The sequence below is a fragment of the Aythya fuligula genome, chromosome 2 (genome assembly GCF_009819795.1).
Source record: "Aythya fuligula isolate bAytFul2 chromosome 2, bAytFul2.pri, whole genome shotgun sequence".
NCBI classification, from domain to species: Eukaryota; Metazoa; Chordata; class Aves; order Anseriformes; family Anatidae; genus Aythya; species Aythya fuligula.
In genome coordinates, this window is record NC_045560.1 from 71,462,562 (window position 1) to 71,487,304 (window position 24,743).

Consider the following 24,743-nt stretch of genomic DNA (forward strand, 5'->3'; position numbering starts at 1 on the left):
AGTCCAGCATAGTACAGCTCAAGAGCACAACGAGCTAGGCGACACGTTTTGTCTAATTGTCTAACTCTTTACGTGAAGGTCAGAAGAACTGGTAACGCCATGGAAGCTTTTAACATCTACAACACCAGGACCAAAACTAGCACTGGTGCCTGAGCTCTTTAACAAGCAAGTTTTCTCTACGTCTGCCTGTAACAGTTTGCTCAAGTGGGAGAGCATGCTTTCGGCAGGAAAGACACTCCATTCTAGTTATACATGTCTCAGGTGACTCTCCTTCAGCAAGATCATAAAACACAAGTTCTCAACAGGAATAACAAAAGCTGACATCAACAGTTACTTCAGAGTTTTAATCAGGAATTTTTTAACAAATAATCAGAAGTTTAGATGGACATTCACCTATATGTTATGTTAATTTTGAGCAGTTTTAAGTAATGAAAATCCATGAAATGCAGTGCAGTTGGTTTATGTTGAAAGTCATTAACCCAGCCCTGACCTGGAGCATTAAGCAAGTACAGTCAACTTCAAGGGACAAAATGCATCCTGGAGTTGTTTCCCATCAGTGCATTTCTTCAAACAGTTATTACTTAACCTTCCCAGAATCTCTGCTTTCAAATTTCCACCTCAATAGTGCCAGCTAGAAGTCCAGAATACCCAGCTAACTTAGTTCTGGCACCACGAGTAAACACCTCCAATACTCTCTATCTCCAGTTTAGATCTAATCTAAGCTAAGGTCGAGGATCTTCTCTTGGCCTCAGCTGATTTGCAGAATTGGGAACTGACAAATGGCAATAACAACTGCCCCACAGAAAGGTATTGCACAAGGATGAGCAGTAAGACTATCCATCCCTTATTCATGGCTGTGATTACTTTGCCACATATTCCATTTAAGTTATTTTCATTTTTAAGTTTGGCCAACCATCATTTCAGTGGAAGAGACAAGCTCCCTGCAAGACATCTTCTCACAGACAGGGAGGCACACCAGCATACATACCACCATTGGTTAGGTACCAAATCCATTTTAATAACACAACCCATGAGCCAGAAACCATTAAATCCCTCTTTCCAAAACCAGCTGCACGCAGCTCTCCGGGGTACTCAAAATCTGACTTGTGGCCGGAAATACTTCTGCTTTGTAGCGTTGTTACTCATTCCCGTCTTGAGCATCCACTTCGACTTCATCCTCTGCAGGTACTGCATATCACGCTGCTGAGCAAAGACTGCCCCTTCAGAGAGAAAGGAGGAAGGGAAAGAGGGATAAATGTTTGTGGGATCACTACTAAATTGCAAAACTGCGGGTCTATCCTTCTACATCAGCAATTAGCTATATATTTTCTCTTCATACTAGAAAGCTTCTTTTCACTTTTCTCTTGGGAAAAGACAGTTTCCTCTGAACACCCACAACTGTGGTGAAGGGAAAAAGTTATTCCAGTGCGTGGTTCCTTTATTTCAGAAGTGGATATAGAACACATCACTACTCCCCAACTCAAAAAGTGCTCCACCTGTCAAAGAATGCTTTATGCTACATATTAAATATCAGGAGTAGTGGCTTTGACAGGCAGATGTGATTATTACCCTAGAAACCCCAAAATATCAGGAATTCACCAAATATCACAAATGTGCTGATGAACTGAAGGGCTAGCACAGAAGCTGCAATGGATTTTAGACAAAACACACTTCCTTTTCTGCTTGGACGGCAGGAATGAAAGGGAATGGAGTGGAAAACAAACTAAAACCCCACAAACATGAAACAAACCCGACTCACGTAACTGTACGGTGATGGTATCCTAGAACCTTACCATCTGCCAAAACCTCAAATTGGCACCTACCTGTCTGACTTGTCCAGCCCAAAGCTTTGTACTGCTGCAACACCCGACCCACTGCTTTCTTATTTTTGGCAACAGCCACTGTTCTTGACAGACCAAACCGTTGCTTGTAGTATCTCATTAAAGAACGATGACCCACTCTGGCACCTATTGAGAGGAGGAGACATCTTACTATGCATAATAATGCAGTTTCTGAAATATGGTAATCGAGCACATTGTGAAAACTGTGGAAAGGTAAAGTGCCAATAAATGTATTTAAAAGGCTAAGGCATTAAAAAGAAGAAAAAAAAAACTTTAAGACTATTACAAATTGAATGCAATTACTTAAGATTTGGTGTAATGCACTTTACCTTAAGGAAAAACACCAAACCACCTCCAAACTCTGAAGAACACTCTTCAAGAGGGCCTTAGCTCAGGTAACAAACAGGTAGTTAGCAGAAAGATTTAATTTGGGGAATAATCAGAAAGGAAATGCTGTTTCAAGTAGCCACTGAAGACAACAGTGACATTCAGGAAGATCTTTCTGTAACTGCATAGCTGGCCACACTTTTCAGAATGAAAGGGGCTGTGGTCCCCTCATATAAAAACACCAGAACAACAACAAAATTATGTGTAGGAGTGCCAAATTCTCAAATACTCTTACAAGGCAAGAGTAGGGTTGTTTAAAGAAATTTATTTCAATGAAGAAGTTTACGGCATCTATTACCAGTGTACCAGATACCACTCTGCAAAAAAAACTACACTAGGTAACTTAAGTTACAATCTCTCCATGTTGCACTAAAGCAAGATAAGGAAACTCTTGCAGTGTATCATGTGAATCACATGTTAATGAACAGGTCAAACAGCCAAAGGAACCCTGTGCCCCAAACCATATTTATATTAATGCTGAAGTTAAATTTAAGAATAAATGCGAGGAGAAAAAAAAAGAAAGAAAAAAAGGCTTCCAAGTTTGTTTAAGCTAATTATTTTCTGTGAAATGACGGACAAGTCTTTAAATTTTGTAGTGAGAATTATGGAGAGGGAAGACAAAACCCCAAATACACTTAATGCAAAATTACTTGCTCCCTTGCCAAAGGAAAATACTTATCACAATGACTTCAAGTAACAGCTATGCCTATGAGAAACCCAGAGGAAGTACATCTTAACACAGATCACGTGCCTACCTGAAGGAAGGATCAGCTCCATGGTGTCATCATCATATTCCAAGTCCTTCTCTGCTGGGAGCTCTCCGGACACCTCCCCATCTTGTCCTTCCTTGTGATCAGGGTAACTGCTCCTAGAGAGGAGAAGCAGTGTATGTTTTACATGGGGTGAGCAGCCACAGCTGTCCAGACCCATCACACAGAAGAACCTGTGTACAGCTACAGCAACCCACAACCATCATCATGTTTCACCTACACTGGTTTAAGAGTTCTTCCCAGAAACACCTTTCCCTGAACAGCGGCTGAAGACAAGAACCACTCTTCCTCCAAGTTCTATAACCCAATGCGGTTCTGCTGCTGCTCTCTTAACAGGTAATTATTTATTGTGAAAAGCCACCACCATCATGGTGTTATGCTAACCTAGAAAGATGGCAAAACAGCTACACAAAATAAGCATCAAAACAGAAACAGCACCGAATTTTAAAAACTAATAATAAAAGATTGTGATGTGATGTAACGTTCAACTGTTCTTTTGTCTGCCCTCAGCTGTGCTCCACTGAAAAAAAAAGTGTCCTCACCTAAAATCATAGAAGTCTGCAAATTCCAATGCTGCATCTCCATCTGTGAAGAGTTTACAGTGGCTTTTGTCGTTCATGTGAGCCTGTACTGCTTCCGTGGAGTAGAAGGACTTCCCCTTTTCATTACACCAGATGCAGATCTTCCCAACACCAATTTTCTCTCCTGCAGATAAAATTGACACTTTTATTGGTCCCTACTCAATAATTAACATCTCAGTGATGTGGCCTTCCCAGCTTGAAGGCAGAGAGACTGAGGAAGAACTTTGAGTCCTTCATATCCAGTAACACCCTGCTGTCGCTATGCCTTGATCATACGGCTCCACCAGGGACAAAGTCTGTGCACTTAAAGAATTCATGTGACTAGGTATGGATCATTACGTACAACTTTCTATCTGATACTCCAGTAGTATTTTATGTTCCTCACTATCACATTAGACAACACACTAGACATTCTTTGCCTAGCTTTTAGCTGTCTCACCCGCTCTGTCAACAGATGAGGCAAGCACTGATGACTCATTAGGTATTCAGAACCTCCCCCAGTATAAGATGGCTCAAAGGCACACTACAGCAGTTGAGTTTTGTCCTAAATTTTGTGTTAGCTGAAAAAATCTCTCAACATTAGAAAAGCATGCAAGACCTACAGGGTACGTGGCCACGTGTTTGTTCAGTAGGGTTTCCCTTCACTCTCCCTAGAAAACCCACAGTCCTCACCATGATCCAAATACTGAACTAGACAGCTTCCAGATCCTACACATATGCAAAAAAACTCACCACCACCAAAAAAAACAAACAAACAAACCAAAAAAAAAACAACCAAAAAAAAACATTTTAAGTTTTATCTAAGTGAAAATAAGCACTAACAGTCTATAATTATCCAGGTTAAAATCAAGAGATTACAGGCATACCCAAGTACTTAATTAGTCCCCTGAGATCCACAAGGTACTCTATGTCTGGAATGAAGAAACTGTGAACTTTTGTCATGTGGGCCACATTCTTCATGAGGGATCTTGAATGGTGGGAACAGAACAAGCAGTCTGTGACTGGTATGGCCCCGACAGCAGGAGCACTTTCAGCTTCTGCCTGCTCCTCCTCTTCTTCTCCCACGCTTTCCATCTCTTCATCAGAGCCAAGGTCTTCATCAGAATCCATATCTTCCCAGCCTTTTCAATGGAAAATTAAGAAAGATTTATTTACTTGATTATTTCTTCCAAGCAAAACAGTTCCCAATTAAGTTAAAAAACAGTTTTCAGAAAATATTGCATTATCTATTCTTACAGCTAAGTGCCACACGCTTATTTCCAGGTGCAAGGTTTTATCATTTCCAGTAAAACTTTTTTTTTTAAAACACACAGCAAAGCTCAAGACTGGTCATAAAAAAAGCTGGCAGGTCTCATTTTTTCCCCCTCCATTTTCTCAACTATTAACACTTAATTGCAGTTTCAAAACCTTTAATTTAATTCGCTACAGCACAAGAACACATGCATGCTTCATTAAAAACAACACAATTCCGTCAGAAAAATGGAAACACTCATTTCCAGCAGTGACTTAGCAGCGAGGGAAAACACACTCCTGTTCACACATACTTCTTCAACCAAGGAGAAGAACAAGCCAGTTCTTGCAGTTACCCAAGATTTACTAACAATTTTACATGCTTGCAAGATTACTGCAGCTCTCAATGCAGACTACAAGCTACAGAGGATTCCCCACAGGTACTGACCATGGGCTTCAGGATTCATCAGGGAGGGCTTTATCTCCACAGGGAAATGCTGTTTCTTAAATTTATTTTGAACTTTTGTAAATGCACAGAGCCACTACCAAATACGATAGATGTTTAAAACCAAGAGAGTACACTTCATCTACATCCTTAATCAGCTGTCAGATGCACTATTAGCTAATTATAATTTGAAAAGAAAAAAAAAAAAAAAAAAAGGCTTGTGAACCAGGAATCTGCTTATATGGGTAGAGGGATCTAGAAATGGTTTTCAAAGGGGGCAGATGCGGGACAGAGAGCATTTCCCAGTTCCCTGCTCCCACCACCATGGCACGGTGTTTGAGAACAGGCAAAGGGACACTCCCCAGTGCTGCAGGATGCCAATTAAAGATCTTTGCTACAGGATATAGTTTAACAATTTTAATGAAACTGAGTTAGCAGGACGTGTAGGGAACATGCCTGGGCACATACTTAAAAGGCAAATTAACACTGGGAAACCTACCGAGATTTAGCATCACAATTTATGACAAATACATTAATACAAAACTAGTGCAAGCTGCCTTCTTCTTTAGGTGCTAAACTCCACGTTCAGTGGCATTTGTTCCTTCTCCTGTAGAACAGTCCTATTCCATGCACAGATTCCCCAGAGACTGCAACTGACACTTCACCAGCATAAAAATGCTGTAACAGATGTAGTAACATGCCGCAATGGTTTCAGTACTGAGGTTGGAATAGTATGTTCCCATTTCATTCACTCCTGGCCCCCCTGCTGCTGTTTAATCACCCCATTCCAATGCTCTACTAGATGCCTTTGTGGCCTGCACTGTAAGCCACAGCACTGAAAATGTCTGGTTTACAAATAACCCCTCCTGGGAGTCCCGAAGCCCTGATTATTTCATTTGTCCACTTCCCAGGCCAGCCCCCAGCAAGAGCTGTATCCACACAAGTGGCGAGGGTGGCGCAGCAGGAACAGGCAGGCAGGGCAGCACCTCTTAAACTATTTTTATTATAGATGCCAATGTGCTGAGGAATTATGCCACAGAGTGGTGGTCTAAAGAGCAAACTCACACATCTAGTCTTGATGGGCAATTAAAAACAAAAGCCCCACTCCCATCTCTTCTCAACAGATCAGTAAAGTGAACCATGGTACAAATAATCCTGATTGATTTTTGTTCATTTCATTTACTTTTCAGAAGTAGCTTCAGGGTAACCTTCTGTGCTGGCCCCGAAATTCCCCTAGGACTTTACGCTGGAAACAGTGCTCACAGCAGTGCTTATATCCAGCCCTCACACGTGTTAGTATCTTCCACAGCTGGCTGATCAGACACTGTAACATGGAGTCCCTAACTGCGAGCATGGACCAGCCTTAAATCCTCTGTTCAGATGAAAACTAAATCAACAGGAAGACCTTATGCAATTAAAAAAGTTGCACTAAAGAAAGTAAAAAGGAGGCTTTCATACAAAACCAACTACACAGCTTATGCCCAGCTACCTGTCATCAGCATATTTACTGCCTTACCTTCTTCTGTATCCTCCTCTTCCTCTGCCTGTTGCTTGGCCAGCTTCTTCGCTTGTTGTTCAAACCACTGCAGACGTGGAGGTTTTTCGGATCGCTCTCTACTCTGCGACTGACTGGTGCTTTCCATAGAAACGGGAGAGCTGCCTGCATTACTAGGGGGCAGAGGCGTCTTCTTTGGTGATGAAGATGGCTGAGCTCTGATGGCTTGCTGGATAGCTGCGTTCATTTCATCTTTGTTCACGCTCTCCAGGGCAAGCCCCTTTTCCAGGTTCTTTTCATTCAGTATTTTCACCTTCTCGCTGACAGCTTGAACAGCTTTCTTCTCCAACTCCAGGTGCTTCTTGGACTTCAGGTGATTCTCATATGCGTTGAAGGTGGAGAACCTCTTGCTGCAAACGGTGCAGTAGGTGGCAGTGACTTTGTTCTTCTCCTCTGCTACCGCTCTCTGCGCGAGGACCCTCTCCTGGAAATTCTCGGTGGTGACGGGCGGCATGTCAGCGACCTTGCGCTTCAGATTGTACCGGTGCCAGTCGGTTTTGTAGTGGGCACGCTGGATGTCAGCATCCTTGAAAGCCACGCGGCAAGTGATGCACGTGTAGGTTGCCATTGCTAGAAAGCGGGGAATAAATAAGTCACGCTAATAAACAACCAAAACAAACCAAACCCATCCTGACAGCACCCATGTAAGGCAGCTTTAGGTGAACGGATCACCTAACTGCACCCCCAAAGGCTGAGCTGTGCCTGTGAGCAATGACGGGTACCACAGCAGCACCTCTGCTGCTAGAGGGGGGCTCCCCGCCTCCGTAACAGCCCTTCAGAAGCCCTGCCGCCTTTCACCACACGCCAGAAACCAAAGGCTCCCACCAGGCCCCTGGCTGACGCCCTCCTTCCCCAACGCGGCGCCGAGTCGAGCCGTCCCCTACACGCGTGGGGCGATGAACCCCGTCTGCACGGGCCGCTGCCAGGGGCCCCTCCGTGTCCGTGTCCGGGTGCGGGTGCGGGTGCGGGTCGGTCCCGGTCCCGGTGCCGGTTGCGGCCTCGCTGCGCCACCAGGAAGGGCCGGGCCCGGCCGCCGCCTTCCTTCCGCGGGCGGGGAGCGGTCGGGCCCCGCCATGCCGCCCCCTGCCGCCGCGGCGGGCCCGGCCCTGGGGGCTGCTGAGGAGGACCCCCACCCGCCCGCCTCGGGAACAAAGCGTAGGGGGAGATACGGTGAAAGATAAAAACTAACACGTATTTTATTAAATGATTTTTTACAAACAATCGATATAGTAATTCCATGTTTACAAAATAGTAATCAAGCTAGGTAAAGTGCTGCGAAATAGTTTAAATAAAGACATTTTGTAATTTTCCAGTTTCTGGTTACCCGTCGGGGCGTTACGGACTGTTACATTGCACTTGGACTACAGTGAGGTTGTTCTGAACGCTTAGATGAACAGTCTGGAAAAGTGCAAAACAAACGGAAAGCAAGTGAAACAAGCACTGTTTTGCATCCTATTTGGGTTAAAATTATTTCCCCTCCTCCTCTGTGTAGAATGATTTTGTTTTCAGGAACAAGACTCATGGTAAATGTCTAGCACATGCACAAGGAGAAGTGCTCTGCATTGGAAAGTGCTTTTATTCTGGACTTAATGCATGTAAGGCCACCAATTCAGTATTGATTACTCAGATGTAATAGCGCACAGGGAAAGTTTGTGAGTACAAAGGAGTGAGCTGCATCCCACAGACGCTGCCCTAACACACGTAGCTTTCTCCAGGTGCGGGTATGTGAAGAAGCCACTGAAAGGCCAGGAGGAACGTGAACCACGCGACTGGAGGCAGAGGATGCAGAGCTGCATGCACGTGGGCAGCTCCCGCATTGCACAGATCCCACGAGATCACACTTGGCATTACCTCCTGGTCGCCCGCTCACATGTCCGTGCTCTGCAATTCACAGCCTCCACACTGACTGAGCTGGGTTTTGTCTGTAAATTGTCCAAAAGCAGGCCTCCTATGTAACAAAATTACGTTCCAAAGCCATCACCTGTCACATACTCACTTGCCCTTTTTCCTGCCTTACTTTTTTTTTAATTTTGGAAAATGATGGCAACACTTGGTTGCAAAGACCTTGTGGACGATTGGCAGATTACGTGACAGGAATTTGTATGTAACAGCTATGTCATGGCTGCTGCTAGAATACAGCAAAATGAAAGTTTCTCATATGATTTCCAACTAAAACATGGTGTGGAAGGGATCTCACGAAGGAGAGAAATGTTTTCTTTGTGTTTTGCTTTCCAACTATTGGCAGTGAAATGTATTGTGTCTGAGCAAAGGGTTTCTTACTTGCACTTGCTTAGGAGGGTAGGGGTAACTTTCCACAAAAACTACGCATCTTTCCACTACCTTAGGAGGAATACTAAGTGGTAGAGAATTACCTCCTTCCACAGTATTTAGGGGCTTGAATAAAAAAAAAAATAATGTAATCAACTACCATGAGAACAGACAAAATTCAAGACAGTCAAATAAGTAATTATGTCCCTAAGCTTTAATGATTTGCTTGCTTGAGTTTTGCTTTTATTTTCCATTAAAAAAAAAAAAAAAAGAGACACATACTTTATTGAAGAAAAATGGATCTGTTTTTCTATGTCGAAACCAGAAAATGGATCATTTACAAAAAGTCTGAGAAACTCCTCCAACTGCTTATCCTTCTTGATCTAATTATTCTAGAAGAGCGCCCCTGTGTTAGGTACTTTTATAACCACAGCATTCTTCATAAAACAACAATAAAGTGCACGCTGTTGCGATGCCACCACTGACAGCTAGTTCGCATGTCTCGTCCACCTGCTTCAGCAAAACTCGCTAAGCGCTGCTGCCTCTCCAGTTCTCCCTGTCCTGGCGCCTGTTGCATCTTCTGGCACCAGTGAGTGCCCTTATTCGGGAAGCACGCTTGGCCTAGGTACTCTGTAAAGTCCCGTCAGCAACCTGGAAGTTGTACTCTTCTCAATATATAGATTGTCCTATACATGCAGCAGGGAGACAATGTTTTTAATTCGTCTGAGAAACTTAAATGGCCTTTCAACTTATCGATTTCTCAGCAAAAGCCTCTTTTGTTTTTGTTTTTCCAAATGAGAAGGACAGACTTAGGGAAGTTGTAAATGAAACTTAACAACTAACAGTGTGAAAGCGATGTGGCCACATTTTTAAAATGATTTCCAGTATCTTGCTTTTAATGTTAAGATGTTACCATTTCAAAAGCTGCATCTTCTGGGATCTACATCCGGCATCTGCTTATTTCAAAATGGATTGGATAATGAAGGCACAGGCTCACTTTTTTACTGGTAAAGGACAGCAAACACGATCAATATGCATTACTGACACAAAAGCACAAGCAACGATAAAGCCAGTGTCAAAAATTATCAGCATCTTTTCTTTAGCTACAATCTGTTTGGCCATCTGCCTACTTTGTCACCTCAGGAAAAAAAGAGTTAAACACAGGTTTACCTACACATACATGTTGGTGAACATTTTTTCACTCCGTTGCTGTACTTTCTGAGGGTCCTGGATGACAGTATTCACCTCTTAAAATGCCAGCAAATGGAAAATCACTTTAGTAGTAGTAGCAGCTGACATGGTCCCTCGACTCTGCTAACTGTTTACATCACATTAGAAAAACTAGCTTTACTTCTTCCTACTTCTTTGATTACTATTGCTTGGTATTACAGTTTGATTATATTAAAGGTGAACAAAAAAGCCCTATGAAAAATCAAACAAGTAACCTGCTTAAGATCCCATGCCATTCACTGAGCACACATGGGGTTTAAAATGGCAAATAATTTAAACAAGTTCATTTTTATTTTACTAGTTTAGGTGCCGAGAAGATTCCGAGTGACTTCTATAGCGAATGACCGCACTGAATACTTTAAGTGTATTAAGAGATCCAGCTTGCAACACAACTTTTGTTGCAAGTGATGGCAGCTGTTCCGGGGAAAAAAAAAAAAAAAAAAAAAAAAAAAAACAGAAGAAAACAAAACAAAACAAACAAACAAAGAAAAACCCACACAGAATCTTGAATTACAGAAGTGGCAGCTAAAGAAGCCCTTCTCTTTGCCTCTAACTCTTTTATCTTCCCTAATCCAAACAATAACTACCCCACCTGCTCCCCAAAAGGCTGTTCAGTTTACATATTAACTTTTAAATATAAAAATGTGTTGGCTGACTTTACACAAGCAATACTGCCAAGGACCAGACTCTATCAAGGAACACAGCAGGTGGTCAGTCAAATAGCGTGCCACGTTACAACTCTACAAGCCTAAAACAGCAAAAAACGTGGAAATGCATCACCATATCCAAAATAATTCAAAGATTTTAAGTGTTAAATCAAGTCCGCTGATGACAGTGTTGCACACAGTTAAACTAGAGTTCTGCTGGTTACCGTGTTCATAAATAGTAGATGCACTATACCTAATAATAACTGCAGGGCTCCATACTTCTCAGTATGACTGACGGAGGCGAGACTTAGTTAATCTCACTGCGATCCTCTGATAACTCATCCTCGCAGTGTGGATCATTAAGATTGCCGGCCAAGGTTGGCAACTGAGAGTAAATAAGTTGCCGATGTTGAAACTTTGGCTAAGGACCCCAAAATGTATGTTTGGCAAAAAGATTAAAAAAAAAAACCTCTTCCCCAAACCTTTTGAACAACTGACCTCCGACACTCATCTGCAACCAAACAGTGGATAGATAATTCATTTCCATGCTATAACATTGAGGTTTAACTACCAGAAACATTAAACTATCAGTATCAGCTGATATTTATCCAGTTAATTCACTCTGCATAAGGGAAATTATTACAACACATCTAAAGTGATAGTTAAAGCTTACAGCTCAGAATTTTCCTTTTTTGCATTTGATTTTGTGTGTGTTTTGTGTTTCATTTCTTCTGTGTCACCAACTGCAATTCCCAGGTTAATGATTTCCAAGCAGATTTGAAAGGAAGCCTGAAGACTTCTTTTTCTCCTGGGATTCTGCTTCTTGGCCTTGTGAAAGTCCCAATTCTTTCTCAATTTGCTCAAGCTCAGACTGGTCAAGCAGTTCAAAATCATCGGCTTCCTCTGTGTCTGTCTCTTCACTCAAACTGGGCACTGCATGCGAAGGAGCTTGCTGTACAGACTGCAACTGGTCTTTGATGGCAGCAGACACTGCAGCTGCGATGACATCGCCAGCAATTCCACTCATTAAATTAAAGGTTTGGTCACTGGTCAAAGGCAAGGAGAGCCCTGCAGTGGATGGTCTCTCTTTACTCTGTCTGGAAGAATGATCCACCTTGAAATATGTTTGTTCTTTTTTTCTCTTTTGCTGGATGGGCATACCAATGCTTGAGTCATCATCATCGTTTGTTCCTGCACCATTTTCTAAGGAAGGGAATTCTGCGAGATCTCTAGCAAAAGCTTCCTCGTGATCACTAGGTCGGTCAAAATCTATTACACAGGATTAACAGAAGGAAACAGCATTAGCAAACAAGAAACGCTTCCCCAAAAAAGCAGCCAAGTGTAAAAATGCAATTAGTAAATTTTCCTTTGAATACATTTACTATTTACATATACTATTCTGTAGTCTTCTGTAATCCTAATGCAGAGGAGCATTATCTTACATTTAAAATAAAATAAAAATCTACTTCAAATCAACTGGTATCAACCTGACTTTGAATTTGGGTTCATAGTGTGTGTGAAAATCATTCCAGTCCCAAAAAAGAGAAGTAACACAAGCATTCAGTTACATTACATTTTCCATTTCAGTGACTCCACATTAAAACTTTCTACCTAAAGTCAATTTGCAATATTTATGTAGAGATTTGGAAAAAGTGTTTGAGAACGACTCTTTTCAATAATATTTGAAGAAAAAAAGTGGTATTTAGCTATATAAAAAACAACCCATGCAAATCTTCAGCACAGCCAGTTCTAAATACACCAATCACCTCAAGTGCTAAAATTTATAATGTGTGAAGTCTTTAAACTCCTTTTCTTCACTATATATAGATATATTACAAATACGCGTATATGACGGTATTACAGACTTTTAATAAGCTTTTAAAAAGTTTAATAAACTTCTAATAACACATTTAAATAAAGATATAAAAACAATGTAAAGACTTAATTCATAAACTTTTGCTTTCACATTCAATGCTTGTACTAAATAGAAGCAAGAAAATGGGAACTCTACAGATTACTGGTATACATGTAGTTTCATGTTTCAAAAGGATAAAAAGCAGAATGTAAACACATAAAAGACTTGATTTTAATGACTGTTTTAATAGTATGTTATTAGAAATGTGGAAAACATATTGATTACAATACACAGCCTGTGGAATATGCCTTAATGAGCATAAGGGAATACTTTGGTCTAGTAGACAGTATATGAATGTAAAAATAAAATATAATCAATTTGAACTTACTTTCTATGAAAACAAGCAATATGAGCTTTCATAAGGGCTAAGGAAATGAATCCTAAAAATGTCTGACACATCAATTTCATCATTTTTCCCATTTTCTTTGGGAAAAAATAGGCTGGAAAGGTGAGGAAGAAGGGTTATGCTGTCTGCAGAGTGGTGGCTCAAATGCACAGAGCTTTGACAGGAGATATGACAGTCCTCGGGTGCATCCCATCTGGTCTTGTACTTGTGTGCATGTCCAATTTGCTGAAGGGCTCATAGGGGAGAAGAGTGGATGTTTATTTTTAACTTAACAAGGCCTTTAATAGAGTTTCACACATTATCCTTACAGCCTAATTGGTGAGTGAACCGGGTTGGCGAACTGCTTGGTGTGTGGAAAATTGGCTTGAACACCAGCTCAAAGGGCGGTGATCAGTGCTACAACATCCAACCGGGTGGTGGTGTCTCTCAAAGGTACAGACACCAACACTGTTCAGTGATTTTATTAATGATGTGATGACTGAATGTAGCGCACTCTCAGCAAGTTCACGGACAGCAAGGAGCCGCTGTGGGGCAGATGCATTTAATATTCTGGAGGTCAGGGCCCACAGAGGGACCTCGACAGGCTGGAGAAATTAATTGGCTGGAAGGGGATGTCATGAAGTCCATCAAAAGCAAAAGTGAAATGCTGCATCTTTGATGGAATAACGCATGCAGCAGAACTAGCTGGAAATGAGACAGAAAGTGGCTTTGAAGACATTCCAATTTATCATTCCATGATCGTATGATACTACTTACAGCTTGAAATATTAAAAAAAAAAATTTAAGTTATTAACTTGGCATTTATAATGTTGATAAGTATTACCACCCTACTTGCCATTTTCATTGAATATCTTCCTTGAATAGAACTTCAAGACCAGAAGAGAAATAAACCCACACATAAGATTGCACCAAACTACTGCTGTTCTTAATATTTATTTGGGCAACGTACTAACTGAAACTTTGGTCTGTAAAAAGTACGAATTTCAGGATCTAGTCAAGATCAAGACAAGTGCTTGAGAATCTCTTCCTAAGTCTTAGTTTTTGTGTTTCATTCAGGTTCATGGCTGGATGACTTCATCAGCATTCTAGTATCCAGAGCCTAAAAATACTTTCTTTAATTGGCTGTTTAGCAATTCAAAGTATTCACTTCTTCTTCCTCAGCCTTTATTCATATTGTTTACACCAAAAAGCATTGATACGAACTTGTTTGCTTAAGAGGTCTGATGGAAGAGAGAGCTAAGTCTGGCATATATCCAGATGTGTCTGTTTTACTCACCACTAGTTATGTATTTAGATGCTTAGTTCACTACTTCATTATTTTTAAGATGAAGACAACTCTCATAGAAGATGTATCCAAAACAAAATAAGCACTGGAACTAATTCTAAATTCACTGTAGGGAAGAACAAACAAAACCAAAGCCAAACCCCACTTATGTCCTCAAATTCTCTAATAGTTTTCAGATAACTTACACGAGTGCAATTCATTGACGAAATAGATGAAGCCACTACATACCATCAGATGTGTCTGTCTGTGGAGAATACCCCTCGGATAAGTTAAAGGTCCCGTTATCAGTCCAAGATACTTCTGATACATCTGTGTCAGACACTGACAGCTCTTTGGCAACAACTGCAGGACTAACCTACATACAAAAAAGTCCCATACATAGCATTCTTATACTCAAATAATTCACACAACAGGAAGCCAATGCTTAGATAGTGAAAAAGAGGTCTCTTGCATGTCACAGCACTATACGTTGTCTCCTATTTAAGCTTTAATTGTAGAAATGTGAAAATAACAGTATAGAATACTTAGAAGTAAAGCATCCCTCTTCTTAATTGAAGACTGTTTTAAGCTAAAGAAGCCAGAAAATTCAAATTATTCATTGTATAGGACTTAAGTAATATCCTAGTGTAACAAAAGCAGAATAGGTTTGCAAATACAAACTACGCATAAACAAAGAAATTGTAAAAAGTTGCATTGAAACAAAAAAAATATCCATAAGGCAATCAATAAATAGCTAAATCAAAAAATCATCGTCCTTTATGAATTTATCCAATAACATCTGCAACAAGTTTTTATCTCCCATGACATTTTATTATTATATTTTTCTTGCATAATACAATAACACCTTCAAAGCAATCACTGTTGAAGTCAGGTTCTACACACGACTGATCTAATGCTTAAAAACTTAAGAAGACTGATATGCTTAAGAACTTCTACAAATCCAAATTATTATTTTTTTAGTCAACTGATGTTCCAATTATAAAGGAAAAATCCTTTGCCATATAGTTACTTAGAATATTAAACGAGAAAGGAGGCGTTAAATTATTCTCATATATACCTGGAAAGATATCTGTAGATAAAATAATGATTTACACTATCATTGAATGTGATCTGAAAAGTCATTAAAGAAGTATCTGACGAACAATGTGGTCTTCTATGAAGATTTCCCTTTTATAATTTCATTTGATAAAAATTACCAGCAATATTACTTTTGAAAATGAAACAAAAAAACAGTGCCTTTTCTATGAAATTCTGGTTTAATCATTCTACAGCCAATATAAACTAAACACATTTTTAGTTTAGTAGGCCAAAGAAACCATTATCTTGAAGGCCAGAAGTCACAAGCGCACCAAATTAATTAGTATAGGTTTAAAGATGGAGACTACAAATCACTTTTAAGACATACTTAGTTCAGGAACAGAGCCTCCTAGAGAGGTTAAAGTCTTCCACAGAAAACTCTCCATTATCTATATAGAGTTTAAAAAGAAGATAGGGCTGACTGAAAAAAGTCACCTTAGGACACAGGGCTGATATGTCTAATTCACTGTCATCTTCTGTGGGTTTTGTTTTTGCTGTTTCTGAAAGACAAAAAAATATTTTTTATCCTACTCGTGACAATGGACTTCCAAGTTCTGCGTGTGTGCTATCACACAGCTTGAGTACAGCAAACTGTCACCTGTTGACATTGTCTGTCATTTATGTAATTATGCTACCAAGGTGAGAAGAAAAGGCTGATCAAAAGGCTAGATATTTATCAAAATATATTATGCAGCAGCCAAAGCAGGAGAGAGAATGTTGCTTTGAAATGCATTCCAACATACTTATTTACCTGTTTTGTACTTCCTTCTGAAGCCTCTGTTGCTCACACTAATATAACGTGCCCTGGCAATATATTTTTCAAATATAAACTTTTAAATAAATATATACCTTTTTAATATAATCTTTTAAACTATGCTGCCAGTACAAGGCATAATTGCAACATACTGTTAAAACATAGTTATTCCAACACATTACTTTTATATGAGAACATACAGTTTTCTGGATAATTATGTTTAGTCTTAATTCACAAAACTTTCCTTTGCACCCAGCTATACTGCTTTTGTAACATTTATATGCAAATATGCATATAAAGCATCTCTGAAATCTGGCAGGATGTTGCTCCTAACAATGAACAGAAAAGTAATTTTCACCTTATCATCTCTCTCTCTCTCTCTAAGAACAGTCTCGTGAATATTTTAAACTAAGATAGGCCAGTAGCACTGGAAAGCACAGTGACATTCTTCTTGGTTGCCAGTTTTTACAAGTTGTTGCTTCCTCTCTTGTGCCAGTACAAGGGTCTGTGAACTCAAGAGCAGACCCAAGGGGTGAAGCAAGTTAAGGAGCTTGCCTGGGTTAAATTAAATTGGAGGGTGACAGGCAGGAAAGCATGACTTACCTGGACCATTTTCCCAGAACTGGCTTATGAAATTTATGAAACAATAGTCTGATCTCTCTCTCTGACAGACTCACTTAAAACTAGAATAAGGTGGAATAGTGCATGAAAAAAAAAAAGACTAATGCATTGATCTATTTTTATTTCTAACAACTACTGTACTATATGCAAGAGATACAAAAAGGCAGATGGTTCCACTCACTGTGTGCAGGAACAGCACACCGTACTGTGAACTGCTATGAGGAATGCCCATTTTAAGATAGGAAATCTACTGATGTGAATCTAACTAAAAAAGGTTAGGCTACCTGAAAATAATCTGTGTACAACTACAATTTGGTTTTAATGATCAAAACTAGCACACACAAAAAGGAAACCCCAGACAACCTCATTCACATTTTTCTTAAAACAGCTTTATTACTTAAAATCTAAAACTATCTGATGTTAGAAAGAATTCATGTGAGATACGTGAGATTTTGTTTTAAACCCTTGTCTATCTAAAAACTTTCATTAATTTGTAGTTACTATTCTACTACAATTCTTAAATGTTTACTGAGTATTTGGGGAAGAAAACACCTCTTTTTTTCCTTGTTGCTGTTGGGAACAAAACAATGCAGATTTAGATGCTAGAACAGAATTCAGGCTCTTATTGAAAATTTTGTGATTTACTATTTTTGTATCCTTGAGTGGTTCTCTGTCCTGGATGAGTTTGCCTTATCTAAAGAGAAATAAGCATTTCATACTGTACATTAAGTAGCATTTTCTGAAAATCTACAAGCAGTACAGTTAATCATGTATAAAGAGAACCATCGATCTTGTCTTGTTTTCTCCCATGAAATCTTTTTTTTTTTTTTAAACTATACCCAGATGTTTGACATACTGGCATACAGATGTTCTGACTACAGATCATAAAGCTTATAATGGTAGCCAGGTTCAAAGCACAAAACACCTTTACATTTGATGTCAGAAGACAAGCCCAACTGTGTGCAGGGTGAATAAAAAGGTCTTTGCATACAGAAATATATGATTTGGTACTACACTTAGTTACTCACCGGATCTCTCTTTTTTCTTCTGGTTAATGTATTCCACTATTCCAAAATCTAGTTTCATCAGAACAGACTTGATTTTGTTGCACAATTTCTGTCCAAATTCATTGCACTTGAGGAAGGGACATAAAAAGGCACACAATACTGTGATAAAAATAAAGACAGAAAATTTATTGAAATATTGCTTTATAAGAAGTTAATAAATAAAAATTAATGTGTTGTTTAAGATAATTACTAATTTTACATAACACAATTTTGCATAAAAAAGACACGGTGAAATCCCCATATCTGATGAACTGTTAACATCAAAGCCATTTTCTAGGAGCTATTTCTACTCATCACAAAACAATACCATTGCATTCATAGCAAATTACACTTTTCATAAATTGTTCCTTACTGGAACTAAGATCACTGTAATATTTATCATTATCTTGACTTAGTGTGACTTTGACATCTCTACCTGAGATACATAGCTATACAACATTATGCCAAAATCAACAAACTGAAAATACTTGTAAGCTGACTTCCAAAGGACAAATAACATGTTAGAACCTACATGTATGTGTATATATGTGTATACACACACACACACATATATATAAATACTACTCCCTATATGTACTAATGACCACATAATGAACAAACCATGTACATAAATCATGAATAAAGAGAGACTCTACTTACACAGGACATAGGAGAGGACAACTCCAGGAATGTAACTTCCCAAGACAGTGAAAAATGTACATATACTGCAGACGAGTAGGCAAAACTGACAAAGACATTAAAATTGGCCATTAATGCTTCAATTTTTATAAATATTTATATCATTTTGCAAAAGAATAATTCTCCAGAATGTTTGATTCTATATGTAATATAGAATGCAGTGGAAAATAATATATATGTATATATTTAATTAAAAAATTCTTTAATGCTTCTTGTAAATAAGCACCAATTGTGCATTTTGGCTCATCAGGATGTACTTTCTTTTCTATTATAAAAATATGCTATTTTTGTTCTCTTGTTACTGTAAAGGTTTAACAAGTTCACAGTTACCACTAGAATTGCTAGAAATTACTTAGCCTTCATTACACAAAAAGAGCTTAGCACTTAATCTGCAGGAAACAAAACAAATCACTAACTGCAATTTTACAAAATGCATACTTGCTGCATGCTTTCAAAAACCAAGAAACCCTTCCTATGAGTAGTACAGTTGTGTTATTTTCTCTCTCAAATGAGAGTAAGTATCCTTGAGTGGTTCATCCAAGGATACATTCTCTTGATGGCTGTTGGACACTCCACATCCCCATTAGGACAAGACTGAGCTGAATTTTAAACATAAAACCTGATATTCAACCTCTGCTGTGACTGAGACAAAGTGTATCTTTCTGAAACGTACAATGCTGAATACAGACCCGATCTGTTCGAAGTTTACATCAATTTTGCACACAGCACCTGTGTCTAATTTGCTCAAAATTAGAAAGTAGTGACACGTCTCAGAGAATGAGGTCAGGAAAAAGAAAGGAAAATGTTGTGAAAGTAAGCTTTTCTAATTCACAATTAGATATATCTTAAAGATACAGTTACTTCGTCATGTTACTACAGGACAAAATTATAGTACAGTGTATACTGACAACACATTTCCTTACCTCAGTACACACCAACTTCTTTTAATCATAACTTTATTATCTAAGCCACATCATCACTTTTTGTGTAATTCATACATCTTTGAAATGTATTTGATACTTTTGCTTGATCTGCACTTTCACTCTAAACTCCTAATATTTGCATGCACTACTACATAATTCTATTTTGCTAATTCTGAACGGTTGGAATTCATGAAAGATTTTGTACCAAAGTTAATTGTGATCAAAAGAGGGAAAGATAATATTCTTATTTTACATTTTTATATTTGGCAATACGAATGTAAAAATTAAATTTACATTTTCCAGTACTATTGCCATTACATACTGCTACATGATTTACATTTTTCTTTAAAAAAGAAAGCTGTCTCATGTTGGGCTACAACTACATAATCATCTTCTTCCTATTAGGAAAGAATAAGCCTTATTCTTGCTTGCCTCTTCATGAAATGGGGTTCTCCAGCTCAGTCTTTCCAGACTTAGAGAAAAAAAAAAAAAAAAGAAAAAAAAAAAAAACAACTAGAGTTGTATAGAAGAAAAAATTATCAGAATAAAATATGAAGAATTCTATCACATAATGCATATAATACAGCTATTTCTGAAAACTACAATTATTTGGAAAAAACACAGGCACGTTTAAGAGCTTTTTGTTTGGTTGGTTTTGTTTTGCAAATTATTATTAAATCATGATGTTTTAAATTGCCTTTCCATAAAAAGGCTGGTGAGGTTCCAGCAGCTAAAAGACAAGGAACTATATTGCAATAAACTTTACTGTGGGCACTTTTTCTTGCTGTTTACCTACCAGTGATTTGCACAGGTAGCACTTAGCAGAAATTCATGACTGAATGTGCGTGTTTTGCTTTTCATTGTTTTTCTTTCTTTTTTTTTTTTTTCTTCCACTTTTGTATCAAATGGTATCAAATTATTACTCTTACTTGGAAGTGCTTACCTTGCCAGGGTTTTGTTCCTTGAAGTGGGACATTTCTTGAAGAAATACAAATAAATTCATCAGTGTTTCTGAAATGCACTGATTTATTCTGAGTCTGTAGTCTTGCCTGGAACTGATGACTTCCCAGCTAAGTAAAACAAACACAAACACCCAACAACTTTGGTTGTAGCTCATAAGAAAATTAGAGCTGGTTAAAAACAGCTTCTAAGCCAACCATGATATACATGTATTTTATATATTTTTTTCTTTACATGTTGTAAAAGGTATAAGAATTCACAAGCATTCTGGATTTTCTGTTGAAAGTCAGGGTTGCTTTTGTCTACCCTTTCTATTCTCAGTGCACCACACTGGGAGTTGCAATGCACACCTCCCTAGCAAGAGCAACAGGGTTACTTACACAGCACAACGAGATAAAGGTTGAAGGAAAATGGGCTGGAACTTGAAGGGTGATTTACTGGAAAGTTACACATATAATTGCACAGACTAAAAGAGATATATTGATTATTCCTAACAAGATAATCTTCTGATTTGCTCTTCTTAGCAGGGCTGTGGTTATTTGCTACTACTTTTCACCCAGTTTTGTCAGCATGCAGGACATACTAACCTGGCACTCACTGAAAAAACAGTTATTAAAAGGGTCAAGTGGCCTGAATTAGCAGCAGCTTTGATCAATGAATCATAATAGCACGTAAAATAACATAGCCCACGCATGGGCTACATTACAATGGGTTTATTACACTGTAATGTCAAATGTAAAGAAAGGTTTTGGATTACATTATTACCCCAGATTTCCTGTCACAGATTAATAATGAAACTATGCAAATGGTAGCTAACTCTATGCAGAAATGTGTATTTCACTTTTTTCCCAACAAAAAAACAAATTGCCATTTATACATTTACAGTCGATAACCCCAAAGGTATACCACTTCTATTCTGTAAAATGACAAAAGAAAAAAAAAAAATGAAATTCCTCTGAATTTCAAATCCAACGTCTCAGCAAAAGGTCAGTTCTCCTTGAAATCTGTAACTATCATTTCAGCCAAAATCTGGAAAACTTATATTTTTTTCTCTGCCTCTATTTAACTTCGCCAACAACGTGCATGCAAGCTGTGTACAGCAACTTCGCCACAAGGTGGTGATACAGCAACAGCAGCGTCCGAGTGAGGTTTAGAAGCCATTTTATACGGAACTTGAATAGCATTAAAGGGAGGGGAGGCAATATTCAAACTGTCACAATGCATAGAGAAGCACAAAACACAGCTTTTAGAAAAACTAGTATTTCAACCACGGTGTAAAACTGATCGAAGTTTAAACCCAAACTGTTGCCCTATTCCTGGTGTTATTCTAGTATTTATTATAATACAGTGTTTGCCATAGTATTGAAGTAGTGTGATTACCTCTTACATTACTGAATATTCAGTGAGATTTTTTTTTTCATTAAGAAAAACCACAAACAATTTTAAGTAGTGTATCTGAAAGCCACAGGACAAGAATCTCATACCTTGGACAGAACAAATACTGCAATATTGAGAAAATGCAACACATTTGCCAGCCATACATGGCACTGCATGCAGGTGCTTTCCTCTGACAGACGATGTAGGATGTAGCTAAAAACATTAAATAGCTTCAGAAGAACACTGCAGAAACCCAGCAGAAGGGATTAGGAATGTTACACGGAACTTTATCATCCACACATCCACAATACAAATCTCAATTCCCATCCTCTCTGATAATTAGAGGCTTGAGAAAAGCACCATATTCGGTCTTTGTCTTACGAGAATGTCATTTTATGGATGTGCTATTCTCCTGAAAGAAACATTGCTTCTAGCTTTTGTAAACCACTCTGCAGCACTGATAATGTACTTTAAGAGTTGCCTGAAAAGTAGTATTGTTACAATATTATGAATTACAAAATCATTTCACAGACTTTGCTGCTATCCTTTATTTAAAACTGTTTGCAGTTAAAGTGGAACTTAATGGAAGAGAGAAAATGGGTAAGGCTGGTGCTGCTCTCAAAACAGTTTTGAAATACACAGGGCAGTTACATATAGTTATTACTGTTAAAAATTAATCAGGGAAAAAAAAAGAAAAAAAGAAAAAAGATGAAGGCATAAGCTACAATAAAAATGCAGACTATTTTCACGTACATCAATGAGAAGGAGATACTACAAGGCACAGAGTATTAAATAATGACATGTCAAACAAGCAAATTATGCAGAAAAACAACAAGCACGGGGTAAGTTCTTTGGAGTTGCTTCTCTTGGTTGTTAATACTACTTTCTTCTGCCAAATTGAAAGGATAATGAAGCTGCAGTGCTCAGATATAGTGTATTGCTAGATGCTTTGATTCTGTGGTCTGCGTGTGGTGCATTAACAAAGGAGAAACCAAGCTGGAGGACTGGACTGTACAGGTGAAGTTGGCTTCAAAGCATTACAAACCCACTATTAAGCTTGCTTCGCAAAAGAATACTTGGCAGTTTCTTGTAGCATTAAGCCACAAGAAACCGCGATGCATCGTTGTCAGTTCTGCTACAGCCACACTTCTATGTTATGAGGAACACCAGTGACAGTTTTAGGTCTTGTTCTGATCGTAGGCAACTAGAAATGTAAGTGACTTGGCTTGCGAATCCTCAGTGCAACAGCCAGATGCACACGCAGCTTCTTGTTGCTTGCATCTCCCACCAGCTGTAAGCCCTGGTAACTTCTGTCCCTCTTGTCCCTTTTCCCCAGAGCTCACTTGAGTGGCAGTGTGATGCAGAGGGCTGGAACAAGGGGGCAGCAGCAGAGATCTTGGTGAAGGGGGAGCAAGAGAGAAAGAAGGGGGTACAGCGTACACTCGTATGTATGCAAAGGTAGAGAAGTTATTGCATGCTCTTTTGGAAACAGATAGAGATTAAACTTGCATTAGATCAAATGAACACTTAACAAAGCACACTCCAGAAAATCATGTTTTCGGTCATCAAATTTAAAGACAAAAACTAAAAAGATCCATGAAGTGTTGCAGATGTGTAACGTGAAATGCAAGACCGTGACATCAGTCAATCAAGAACATAAAGTACTTCAGCACGATGTTACTTACAGTACCTTAATAAATTACTTAAACGTGAACCCTATCCTTCCCGCCAAAATAGATTTTCGAACTCCTCAAAGGGACACCTAAGTAAGTAGCCAACGGGACACACATGTAAGTAGCCAACTCTGAACACCTTCAAAGTTTTCTGTGTACCCTTTAGAGACAGTAACATTTTATACTCTCATTACTTACACTGACTTTTAAATTAAGTACTACACTTCCATGTTTAAGCTACTGCCAATAAGATTAAGATATTCAGAGAGAAAATTGATTACTCACATCCTTCTGACTAACTACTACATCATTTCTAAAACTGAGCAAATATGTAAACTGTTACCTAGTAGCTGTAAAAAAAAAAAAAAAAAACCACACCTCTCTCCCCAGATGCTTCAACTCATCACAGTCACAAACGCTGGCCAGAAGAGTCACTAGCATTACATTCTCTAAAAATGACTGATGGTGTCATGCTCTCATTTTGTATCTAGACATCTGTTCAAGTAAAGCCCCATCACATTTCTCTCAGAAAGGTCAGTAGCTCTCATGTTACTGGTTTAAAGATCTCTCCGTGATGAGCTGGATTTTTTTAAATTATGTGTACACGGTTTTATATGTATCTTCACGTATATACACTACTCAGAACTGCAACAGGCACAAGTAGACATGATGTGGCAACTGAAGGATTGCACCTACATAAACAGAGGAGGCAATAATTACAGAGCTTCTAAACCTGCTTGATTTCCCAGCTGTAAACACACACGCTGCAAACCTGTGCAGAGTCTGTAATTTTAAATGGAACTTAAAATCTATTTGTCAAGGTGGAAGAGCTCGATCTTAAATTACCAAAAATATGTAAATCAAAATATAGGCAATGTGGCTATTTTGTATTTGGCATTAAAAAAAAAAAACAAAAAAAAAAACAAAAAAAACAAACACCTAGAGTTTATAGAAATCTAATTCTAAGCAGTGTTTATTATCATTTCAGAGGATAAACATCTGATAAAATGACACAACTGTAAGGGACATGATATCTAAGGACAAACCTCGCAGGCAATCAGGAGTTAAGTATAAAGCTTGAACAAATTAAATTGAGTACGTAAACTACTATCA

At 38.6% G+C, this 24,743-nt stretch overlaps 2 protein-coding genes across 3 annotated transcripts in view; both read right to left on the bottom strand.

Moving 5' to 3' along the window:
• Positions 1-325: 325 nt before the first annotated feature.
• Positions 326-7,836, bottom strand: ZNF622 (zinc finger protein 622). 2 transcript variants are annotated; one of them, XM_032182491.1, is made up of 7 exons: positions 7,694-7,836; positions 6,771-7,379; positions 4,446-4,700; positions 3,541-3,703; positions 2,984-3,096; positions 1,824-1,967; positions 326-1,220 (listed from the first exon to the last, which is right to left on the bottom strand). In XM_032182491.1, the coding sequence occupies exons 2-7, from the start codon at positions 7,375-7,377 to the stop codon at positions 1,093-1,095; spliced, it is 1,410 nt and encodes a 469-aa protein (XP_032038382.1). In that variant the 5' UTR covers positions 7,378-7,379; positions 7,694-7,836; the 3' UTR covers positions 326-1,092. The 2 variants fall into 2 exon arrangements, with proteins under 2 accessions (XP_032038382.1, XP_032038383.1); XM_032182492.1 differs by having other exon boundaries at positions 7,635-7,698.
• A 2,924-nt stretch (positions 7,837-10,760) lies between these two features.
• The window catches only part of RETREG1 (reticulophagy regulator 1), a 61,216-nt gene continuing 47,233 nt past the window's right edge, over positions 10,761-24,743 (bottom strand). Inside the window, exons 4-9 of the mRNA XM_032181088.1 lie at positions 20,564-20,690; positions 18,659-18,743; positions 17,981-18,118; positions 16,013-16,077; positions 14,729-14,855; positions 10,761-12,223 (exon numbers count right to left, since the gene is read on the bottom strand). Coding sequence (XP_032036979.1) covers positions 11,712-12,223; positions 14,729-14,855; positions 16,013-16,077; positions 17,981-18,118; positions 18,659-18,743; positions 20,564-20,690 — 1,054 coding nt within the window. The 3' untranslated portion in view covers positions 10,761-11,711. The remainder of the gene's footprint in view (positions 12,224-14,728; positions 14,856-16,012; positions 16,078-17,980; positions 18,119-18,658; positions 18,744-20,563; positions 20,691-24,743) is intronic.